Consider the following 12187-nt stretch of genomic DNA (forward strand, 5'->3'; position numbering starts at 1 on the left):
AACTGTTATTGACGTTGTATATCGGCCAATCAAAATATTTGAGTGAGATGTTTATTTTCTTCAGCAGAAGCACCAGCTGTGGCCTCAATAAGAGCATTTATACTGAAGAATTTATCATTGTGTGGTGAAAACCCGAGAGACGGCCTGGAAACAGCGTGATTTTAGTGCTGTTTGCTAGGGCGAGCGTCGCTGTTTCTCCTGCCCGGAGCAAGCAGTTCCTTCAGATTTCGAATCCTAAACTTCGCTGTCCAACTCCACGGCCATGGAATCTCACTTGTTCGGACGAAGATCTAGATTTTAAACATATGTTATAGATTTACATTACAAGATGAAGCTGAAGTCACAATATCAGATTGTCGGGGCCGAGAAATCTTAATAATGGAAATATAATCGCAATAACTATTGAAATTCAACACATAAATGACATCTTCATCTTTAATGTGGTTTATTTTGTGTATGCTGGCCAATGAATCACACTTAAAGGGAGGCAGAGAGAGAGAGAGCCATTGTGGCTCTAATGGCAAAATAGTAAAACCTACACCACAAACCAACTAATGTTAAAGCATCAACGGGATACTGGCACTAAATTATTTACGCTATATGTCAAATTAATAATATCGACAATCGTTAATACCACGCTTACTGCCAAGGATAGTATTTTGTGACACCCCGAATATCACTACAAAAACAACCTTGCAACCTCACTATGAACGACTTGGCTACACCCTAGTAAACACCAACAACGCCCTCGCAACTACTTAGCGACACCATGGCGCACAACGACCACGCAACATTGCGAGAAGTTTTGCATGTGCACGCTCCGCTGACATATTTCCTGGAAGATGTAAATATCTTGTTGAATTTGTACATGTCTCTTACATGTGTCTGTGTTGAAACGATTAGCTTGTAACAACTATCTCATTTCAGTCTGATAGCAAACAGGAAATATTTGCATGTCAAATTGGCAGTTCAGCGTAGTGTGACACACACACACATAGTATATTATTTTAAACTTACGCTACGATTGGCGTATGCGAGCGAGACAGTTGTGCGCTGACGCTAACAGTGTGTTCGCGTGTGCATTTACAAGCAGAGATAAACACACACACATGTAACAGACACTTCTTGTGAAACACTGATACTTTCTTGCACCGTCAGCAATTAAAGAAATATTTCAAAGATATCGGCATACACACGCTGACAGGTGTCGTTCATATCAGTTCTTGTGTAATGTAACGCAGTGTGGGGTTTCAACTCGCACGCTTTTGTGTCTTCTCGGCAACTTTGATGAAAACGATCGGCCTCTCACACTGAGCATGTGCCGACACATTCATTCCGTTTTAATTACTAAACATCCACGTACACAAAGGCTGGGAGATATGTCGAATATTTACAATGTGAAACTAAGCAGCGTTAAAGGGATACTGACAATTCTATCATTTACTCACCTTCAAGTTGTTCCAAGTCTGTATAAATGTGTTTGTTCTGATGAACACAGAGAAAGATATTTGGAAGAACGCATATATCCAGACAGAGTTTGACTCCAGTAGTAGGAAAAATCACTTTTGTTGTTCTGTTGAGTACAAAAGAAGATATTTTGAAGAATGTAGGACAGCAAAGAGTTCTGGGGCACTTTTGACCACCATTGTATTTACTTTCCCACTATGGGAGTCAATGGGAGGCAAGATCTGTCTGGTTATAAGCGTTCTTACAAATATCTTTCTCTGCGTTCATCAAAACAAAGAAATGTATTCAGGTTTCGAACAACTCGAATTGAAAGTGTAAGTGGCCTATTTGAGTAAGTTGAGTAAATGTTTTCATTTTTGGGTGAAGTATCCCTTCAAGCAATAGGGGTATCTCATTTATATTTTAGCGGCATTGACAGAATTAGATTTACAAACAAATAATTTTATTATCAGCTTTCAAAGAAATTGGGGCAAAACACAGATCTGAATTTACAAATGTGTTCTGTGTAGCCATTTAACGGTTCATTTGGATATTTATTACGTTTATGTTATATCATCTATGTGTATATAAATAAATAAAGATTCACTATTTTTACTTACAGTCAATGTAGACTTTAAACTTTAAACATTTGCATCTGTTCATCTAAAAGGATTGCTTCTCTACGTAAAAACAGCTTAGAATTTCAACCTGAATGATTTACAAGTAATTCATGTTATTTATTAAATAAATGATGTGTATATTTACATCTTTGTTTTTTGGTACAGGATTATGGCCAGATCAGATCGATGGTACTACACTGAAAACCTGCAAAGTTGAAGATGAATTACGCTGGTCAGGTAAGAGATGTCATACGCGTACGCACATGCACCAGCCGAACAAATATTTCAACCAAGCATGTCATTTCAAACCTGTACGACTTCTTCAGAAATCTTCTAAGTTGACATTCTGAAAAATATGAGGGCAGATCGAAATCAACATTTGAGTATATTGCAAGAACTTCCTTCCAACCAATGCTATTCTGTCTTCTGAAAACAGTTGTGTAAGGATTAGGAATGCCAAACATCTGTTGCTGTTTTCTATAGAAGAACAAATGTCGTACAGATTTGAAGTGACATGAGGGCGAATAAATGGTGGAAATTTTCATTTTTGTGTGAATTATTCCTTTAAAAACACCAGATACATCTGGTTATGGAATCCTTGTAGGTTTGTTTTCTGTTATTGAGATCAAACGTACGATGGAAAATAATTTTATTTGGCATGGTTGTTGGTGCCGTTTTGTGTCGTTGCCACTTAAGAGAAGGAATAAATCGTTCTGACACGTAGATCCTCGAAAAACCACACACACTGCTGTCCTCACGTGACTTCTATAATATGCAGATGTGTGCGGGTGTCATAATGGATGAATCATTATCTTCATGATTCAATCGTTTTTCATCGTTCCTATCACGATAAAAGCAAAGTCAACGCAGTAGAATGATGCAGTGGAAGAGATGTAGGATCCAGTCATTTTAAAATCTGCAACTACAAAAAATGTTACGAATCAGCTTTTGCATCCACACACACCCCTACCTCCTAAAATATCCAAAAATGATTCTGTGTGTGTGAAACACATGCACCTGTTTTGGCAAGCGTTTTAGCGACACACATAAACACTCTCGCTCAAAAACATTCACACAAACTTCTGCTGCCATGGACACACAACCACACAGCCCCAGCTGGCACGGTTTTCCTTCCCCACAGCAACGCAGAATTCCTGCCCTTCCTGTTCCCGCAAACCCCAAACATCCAAACCAGCGCAGTCATTTTATTTTCACCGCACACACACACACCTTCTGTCACACTGGATCAAGTTAGGACTTTACTTAATTGCACTTTAAAAGATGTATTACTTTTAATAGACTCGCAGCCTGCGAGGTGACACGTTTCATAACACCAGGTGACAGTTTCATCACTTCGTTTCTGTTAATATGCACAGAGGATAAACACGCCTCTTCTTTTCCGAGTGCTTAACCCGTTTTAGTTTGGCTATTTATGTAAGTGAATCACGTGTCTTTAAGGCACTGACATTCTCGAAAACAGAAATGTGTCTTGAATGATTCGCTCTTCAACCAAAATGTAGGAAACTCAACTCGCGCGCTGGTCTTTTCAATAGGGCAGAGAAGACACGCGCCATGGGCCTCAACAGAAACATGCGAGAAGGCCCATTTAGGTCTCCATTTGCACTCATCGCTGTCTAGGAGAAGCAAAAACAGAGATTAAAAAGATCTCATTTGTAATTTTTCTCTCCTGTGGGATCAGACAGCCCTGCTGCCGACTTGCGTGTGAGTGCAATGTTGACTCACCACCCTGAGCTACAGCGATCAAAAAGCCCTGCGGCGGTAATTATATCCAACAGTATTATTTCATAAGAAACGCTTCAGAAAGATCAAGAGACTCGCAGCGTATTGATTCGCTTCATTGTCTCGAGGAACAGCAAAAGCTATATAATAGCTCAATAATAATGCAATTGTTTCAACAAATTGATTTTGGAGTCAGTAAGGTCACAATTCCTCACCGGAGGACGTTCCTAATCTCTAGTCTGTTCTGGTGGTGAATGAATGACCTGATTTTTTCTCATACCCCGTGTACAGTAACAGATGTTTGTGAATGGTAACCCGAGCCCGTCTGATGGTGACAGTGTATGTATAAGATCACAGAAGTGAGTTGGTTTGCATGCGACGTGCTGTGTTGTCTTATGGACTACAGCTCCAACGTAAACACACAAAGTTTACATGTTTGCGTGCGTCTCGGGTTCTCCCACCCGCCCCAACAACATCCAATAAATCTCTGGTGAGCACTGATCAACGTTCAGGCGCGGCAACCTATGAATACATCTCTTTTTCAGGTTACGTTCAGATGCAGTCACCATGTAAGAACATCTTTATAGATTTCTGAACTTACATGGAAGGTTCAATAATTGCAAAAAAGCTTCAAAACAGGACATAAGAGCAAAGAAGCAAACCTGACATCAAACACAGACCGTACCAAAACAACAAAATATGGATTAGATTATATAGAGTATCTATTATATATTTTTCTCTTCATTTTCTGTCTCTTTCTCACTCTCTCGCTCGCTCTTGTCCTGACCACATCATTTGCCTGGTGCAGGTGTAATCCATCTGTCTTTGCATTGCTATTTTACAGGTGAGGGCCAAAATTTGCATCCTCACCAGGGCCCTGATCCCTCTCACAATTCCTACGGCTTGCTCTTCTGTTAACAAACAAAATCACTTTCTACAAGTATTCAAATGAGGCAAACCTCTGTAGGGCACGGGGGTTACACGCTTGACTGTGGACTAGTGGATCTCCGCAAACTGAACTGCTCGCTGTGGCGGACTGAAATACAAAGGAGGAAAGACATTGTTTTTAGGTGCCGTTTGTGCCAGAAAGGTTTAACTGTAATTTTATTAATATATAAATGTATTTATAGGTTTCTCCAAAAGCTTGGAACCTCTCCAAAGTATCAAACTTTAGCCACGATAGATCCAGAGGCGCAACCAAGGTTATGATAAAGTTTACCAAAGCTAAACCTATAAAACATTTTCGTTAAATTAAATTAAATTAAATATTGTCCTGAATATATTTGTTAAACTTTATAACTAAACTAATCTAAAACTGAAATAAATTAATCTTAACATAAACAAAGAATGAAATAACAAAAGCACACATCAAAATTGCTAAAAAGTGTAATACATTTTTTTGTAAAAAAGTAAAAGATTATTCAAAATGATTATAAAATATATAAACTCAATATGCAAATTACTGGGTAAAAGATCATTTTTAAATGACCAGCGCCTTGAGTATCACCCTAAAATGACTCCTTTTTAATGCTTTGAATTTTAAAATTGGATCAGGTAAACAGGGATGAAATTACACTTATTCGGAAATTTATCCCAAAATATGCACATTCTAGAGGATACACTAGACACAAAAAAATATACAATTTGCAATAAATGTTTTTACAATGATGTTTCTCTCTGACTCTCGCTCCATTTCCTGGCTCTTTTGTCTCTGTTTTGACAGTTTTGAACTGGGACTAATGCAGATCATGTGGTAGTTGGATTCAGTAATATTCAAGAGACACATTGTTACTTTACATGAGACTCTAGATGGTGCCACTGAGCCTGTGAGCGTATGTGTGCCCCAGTTAAGTTTGTACTTTAAAAAGAATTGGTCTATAGTAAATAATCGTGTATGGTGTGTGTGTGTGTGTGTGTGTGTGTGCGTGTGTGCACGCTCCTGACTCATCAACAGATGCAAATTCTTTAGAATCCAATAGAGCCCCCAATTCTATAAAAACAGGGAAGAAAACCAAAGAGAGAGCGAAAGAGAGAGAGAATGAGACAAAACGCAAGATCCCAACCGCAGAAAAATTTCCCCTCAACACACAAATTGAGTAAATTCGAATAGAACTGTATGTTTTTTCTCTCTCTGTTTGCGAATGGGCCCAGTGCATTGCCCCAGACAAACGTGGGGAAGACATTTCAACAAGTTGGTGGCACGCACAGCCGACATTCTCCACCCTCAGGCGCTGGCATGCCAAAGCCTGCTTCAGTATCCCAGCAGCAAATGCTCATATGTGGGCAGTAAGCAAAAACATAAAGCCGGCGAGCAGCGTATACTGGCAAAAACAGGCCGGGGATCAGTGACTGGTTTGTGTACGCAGGTGGACAGATGTTTATCCTTGCACCTGTTCTGATTTTGTGCATTAACCTGCGTCACGACTCGAAAACAAAACTGTAGATGTGAGAGCCTGTGTGTCTTCCTTTTTTTTCTTTTTGTTTTTACAGTTCAAATGTAAAAGTGACACGACTTTTTCTCTCTCGTACAGGTACGGATCTGTTCCCACAGAGACCATCGTTCCCATCTCTGTCTCCATTAACAGCACCCCGCTTCTCTGATTCGCACATGCATTATCCGGGTCCCTTCACCTACTCTGCCAACCCATCCAGCACTGGAATCGGAGGTCTCAGTGTGGCCAGCATGCCCACCTCCAGCCGCTACCACACCTACTTGCCGCCTCCGTATCCAGGCAACCAGAACCAGAACTTCCAGACCAACTCCTCACCATATCACCTGTACTACGGCACTGGATCCGGCTCCTACCAGTTCTCGATGGTTCCAACCGGCAGCGCGGGATCTGGATGCGAAAGGTCACCCACCCGCATGCTCACATCCTGCACCGCGGCGAGCGGAGCCGGGGGAACGGCGGGAGGGAACAACAGTCTGATCAACGGCAGCCTCGGTAACCAGAGCGACGGGGTGGACGCCAACGGCAGTCATAGCAATTCACCCACGGCGATGACCGGGTCGACGCGCATAGACGAGTCGGTCTGGAGGCCGTACTGAAAAACGGAGAAAATGATGGAACGAGATCGAGAGAAAAAATCTTGCATGTATGATCGTGTTCGTAAAGAAGTCACGTCTTTCAAACCAAAGAGACAGAGATGTTAAAGACTCAGACAGCTGACCTATGATCTACTTCTCCTACGGATGCTTTAAACAGTACAGAAACAGAACGAGGAACCACAGGCAAACAAAATGTACATAGAAAGAGTAAAAAATCATGACAAAAAGAAAAAACTAAAACATCCCATAGTAATATATCAGCTACTTTTTCTGTTCATGATCAAACCAAAGAGAACAATCGTAGGTGCTTGTGTAGATAATCTGACGGCTGTGTCTGTCGCAGTTTGTTTTATCTGTAACAAGCCAATTCTTCCAGCCTTAAAGCCAATCTGCCTGAAAGCTGCAGTTTTGCTGCAAAGACCAAAAGCATTTATCATGCGCACAGTACGGAAAAGCACAGAAAAACATGTGGCAGAGTGTGGAACTTTACATGTGTAAATACACCAGAAAGTCACTGATGGTGAACAAAGCTGTCAGAAGGTTTCAGGTACTTTCCAAATGGCTGAACTGGTCTTTAAATGGTAGTTTTAATGGTGAGATGTGCTCCTATAAGAGTAGGTCTATGAGCTATGATATTTTGCTTTTTAAAGAATTTTGATTGTCATTTAAAGGGTGAATCTTAATATCTGTCATGTTTAACCCCAAAATACTACAAAAGGAAAGAAAAGGGTGCCAATGAGATATGTATACATCTTTGTTACACATCGTGTTGTATTCATTTATGCAGATGATTTAAAAAGGGTACAAAAAATACAGAATAATCCCTTGAGACCACGACAATCCAAAGAAAAGTCAAATGTCCAAAAACATTATTGCATATGGGAATTTTGAGATAAATGTGAATAAAGCTATGCAATTCCTTATGGTCCCCAAAACAGGCTTTACCGTCTTTATGCAAAGTATAATTTATTTTTGAGTTTTCATGAGATTCACCCTTCAGCTGTGAGTAGTTGTTCAGTAGAACATTTACTTTTCATAATCCAGAGACAGACGGGCGTTTGTGTTTTTATTTGGTTTCTCGCTTCGCGCCAAAATCGTGAACAATTTATTTGCCTTTTGAACTTGTGGAGACTTGTCTTTTATTTTTAAATAGTTTTAGATTTATCATTTTTTTCTCAGTGTTGATTGCTTTTAATGACTTGCAGTTTCTTCAGACTAACTGTGGTTTGTTTGAACTTTACGGTTTGTGTACTTTTTTATTTATTTGAGCCAACGTGGATACGTTTCTGTTTTTGGTCGTTTTCCGGGTCACAAACATTTCGCGCTTTTTTTTCGTTTTGTTTTTACTATTTGCTTCCGGTTTCTTCTTTATGTTTAATGTAAAATTGGAATTTGTGCTACTGTAATATATTCCTTCTAAATTATACAAAACGAATTTTAATGTAATGTCTATGTTTTCCAATGCAGCTTTAATGCACTAAAACATTTATTTAAGTGGATGTACGTCTTTGTAAACCACATAATGGAGATGCACCGTATAACATTTATACCGGATAGAGTTCCAGATGATATAAGCCCTCAGGTGAACTCAATCCGTTCCAGCCAAAGATTCAGACAATCGCCTGTTGTCATTCTCCGTCTCTCAAGTGTGAAAAATATGTTGCTCTAAGCACCTACATTATCTGTCTATTTTTCCTGCCTTGTTCTTGGAACGACTGAAATCGGAGACAATAATTGGGCACGTTTGAAAGGAGATCAGCCTTGAATATTTGAATAACAAAACCATGCACTCACTCGTACAAGGGGCGGTAAAGTGGCCATGACACACACACACGCATTCACGTAACAGGTGTAGGTGAATATTTCAGCGTGTAACCGAGAGGTTTTTCCCAAGCTCACACCTGCTGCTGTTACCTGAGGGCAAAGAACCCGAAGAGAATGAAGGAAACAGATAGAAAGATAAATGATGAGAGAGCGGTATCTGCTTTCACAATCATTGGTCAACCTTAAGGCCTTCTTATCCGTGCAAAAGTGACTGTGTTCAGCCTGATTCAATGCCGCTTTGATGTCTTTATGGAGAGGATTATTCTCCTTCCCATTGCGCCTCTCGTATGATTATTGCCCAGAGCGAGTGGCTACAGGAAAGATGGATTTAAAATGTGAGATGGTCGTACTTATTACATGCAGGAGTGGTTGCTGCAAGGACTTATGGGTAACACACACCAAGGGTTTTCAGTAATAGGGTATGAGAAACCGTTTCTGTTTGATGTTCAAATGATAATATAAAGGTGCAGTTTGATTATTCTCTATCAGTCTAAATCTGTCTCTATGTAGCGGCTGGCTTGTTTCACAAAAGTTGCAGACAATCTTTTGGGAGGTTTTTTTTGTGATTGTTGATTATTTTGAAATTGTTGACACAAGGAAACCCAATTTGCTGGCCCAAAAGAAAAGGACCAAATGTAGCGTATCTATTTATCAACTGTATCAAATGCTGATGTTTATCTTGTGTTGCTAAATGAATCTTTGTAAAGAAGCCACATTGCATAAATTACCATCACGCCGAAAGATCGATGAAGCACAACACACTCCTGTACAGAACAAATTGTCCTTTTCACTCCATGTTGTCATTTTGGCTCAACAAATGTTTTCTTCTGTTCCTTCAATGTGTGCTAATGATGTAGTTTTTTATGCATTTTAATTAAAAATGATCAGGCTTTGCTTGTGATTCTGAATTTCATTTACTTGTGCTTTAATAATGCCCCCAATAATGCAGTAACACATACATTTTATTGTCTCAAAATGTTTTCTGTGAGACCAAATAAGATTTAAGTGTAATTTTAGAAACGCTTAATACCCAACGAAATCCATATTATTTCTTTATACTCACAAGGCCTAGAAAAGTTTCTTTATTCTACGCAAAAAGTACAATCATTTTAGCAATTATATACAAGCAAAATAAAATAAACCTTCAGTTATATAAGTGGCCTAGATGTTTTATTCTATATTAAAAAAGCATTTTATGTAAAACATTACGTTCATATTTTCAGCAGACATAAGCATATATAAGTTAAAGGTATAGTTCTGTCATCATTCACTAATACCCTCAAGCTGTGCCCCAGAACTGTTTGGTTTCCCACATGCTCCTAAAAAACTGTTCAACCGAACAAAAAAACTTACACAAGTTTGGAACAATTTGAGGGTGAGTAAATGATGACTGAATTTTTCTCCTTTTGTGTCTCGCGGAAGAAAGGCATACGAGTTTGACTCATGCTATTCGTCACTACACTTTCCTTTTGTCAAAGCTGTGAAATCTCTGTTTGCAAAAATTCTGATTTAAAAATGAATCACTGGTGTAAAATGTGTGTGTCCCAATAAGTCAACACACTAGTGCAGAATGGAGAAGGAGATCTTAGGGCTCAGTGAAGGGAAAGATATCCAGCAAATATTGACTTTCACAAGGCTTCAGAAGACTTGGAATATAGCCCACTTTACTCTGCCCTATGGTGTTCACAGGTGTTTTCTGTTACTTTACAAGAAGCTCAAACTATTTTGAGAGAACAGTTCAGTTAAGTTCATGAATACGTTTTTACGACCTTCCACAACAAACAACAGCTCCTCAATACGGTCCCATAACGTGAAAGATTGTCATTATTTCCTCATGGTTCAATCGGTTCGGTTTATCAGATTAACTGTAATGCTTGTCTCTCAAACCCTCGGGACAGAAAGAGAGTTAGATGTTTCTGCTTTGTGCCAAACGTCATGCAAATGTAAACATGCCCACTCTTCCAGACTGCCGTACAGTCAGCAGGCATTAATGTCAATTATTTTGAATGACTTATTTGGATGTGGTCATTTGAGTTACTCTCAGCAGAGTGTAAATATAGACACTAAATTCACCAAATGAGTTTAAATGAATATGATGGAGGTGATCGGTGTTATTGGGGACCGGTAATGTGTATGGCTTGACAAAGAAGTCTTGTCCATTTACTTAAACCATGAACCACTTGCACAGCTACCACGACAAACAGATTACAAAAATGATTTACAACATTTAGCTGAAAATTCATTGTACTTGCAAACAAAATTAAATGTCCATCAAAATGTTCTTTAGTAGATTGACAAGCCAAATCATAGCTCACAAGTGACGGAAACAAGGCCTCTATGCCTCAACTTCCTGTTTCAAAAGGATCTACATCAACCAAGCAAATAAATCTACACTTTACTAAAAATTTAATAGGGTAAACTTGTCTATCTTTTATTTTAACCTAAACCACTAGACTACATCTGTCTAGCAAGCAATGCCCAAGCACCCACACAAAACACCATAGCAGTCAATACATGGCTTCCGTCACAGATCGTGTTTACAAAATTTTGATATGTACTTATTAGCAACTCAGAAGAAGGCATATTTGCATTCATGAATAAGAAAGAAGCTTTTTACGTAGCCTAAAACAATCTTCCTATGTGTGTCGTCACGTGAGGAGCTTCAGACATTTAAGTCATGAGACCCTCGTTTTACACACATGAGGGTCTCATGAATGTGCATATTAAATATGAAAATGAATATTTTGTAGGAAACTTGATTGCGACTCACTTAATACGATTAAAGCTCTTGGTTTCATTTTTAAACAAAGATTTGTTTGTTTAAACGTATAATTAGACAAATAACGCAATTAAGTACAAACTCGCCATTGCCCAGTTTGGATGTGGATCGCATTGGCGGCTGAATAGTGCATCAACGGCCCGCCATATTGGAACGGGCAAGACTACCTTATAAACACAACACACTGAAGTAAATTTAGATTTATTAATCGATTTCACTTGTTTACATACTTCATAAAGTGCAAAACGTTTTATCTGGGAGATTTCTAATTTAATATCATTTTTATGTAATATAATATTTAAAGCGTCTATATGCGGTTCACCTGTTTCCTCCCGACTTCCCGGATGTGAGCGTGCGTTCGTTTTATTTTAAAATAAAAGTTTAACGCCCGATCGCATCGATGTTAACAAACAAATCGTTATTTTTACGACTTAATTTTAGTGTTTTATCAACACACCTGTGCAATGGAATTGTTTGCAATGAATAACATTTTCTTCTGTTTTTAGTCTAGACATGTAAATCATTTTTTGTGTTGTAAATGCAAATTACATTTAGAATTTAAATAACTTTGTTTTTGTTGGATGGGTGGTGGTCGCAACTGAACAGGTCACGATAAATCAAACAATAAATGAGAGAATAAACGCCTAATAGTAAAAATACAATTTGTTTCTATACATTTGGATAGTTTTATTATTGTTTTGTTAGTTTATGTGTTGAATTCGACCATTA

At 38.7% G+C, this 12187-nt stretch overlaps 1 protein-coding gene across 1 annotated transcript in view; it reads left to right on the top strand.

The window, feature by feature from the left end:
- Positions 1-9573, top strand: part of runx3 (RUNX family transcription factor 3) — a 47443-nt gene extending 37870 nt beyond the window's left edge. The window contains exons 7-8 of the mRNA XM_079473248.1: positions 2232-2303; positions 6338-9573. Of these exons, the coding sequence (XP_079329374.1) occupies positions 2232-2303; positions 6338-6855 (590 nt within the window). The 3' untranslated portion in view covers positions 6856-9573. The remainder of the gene's footprint in view (positions 1-2231; positions 2304-6337) is intronic.
- Positions 9574-12187: the final 2614 nt, after the last annotated feature.

Source organism: Barbatula barbatula, assembly GCF_947034865.1.
Source record: "Barbatula barbatula genome assembly, chromosome: 14".
NCBI lineage: Eukaryota > Metazoa > Chordata > Actinopteri > Cypriniformes > Nemacheilidae > Barbatula > Barbatula barbatula.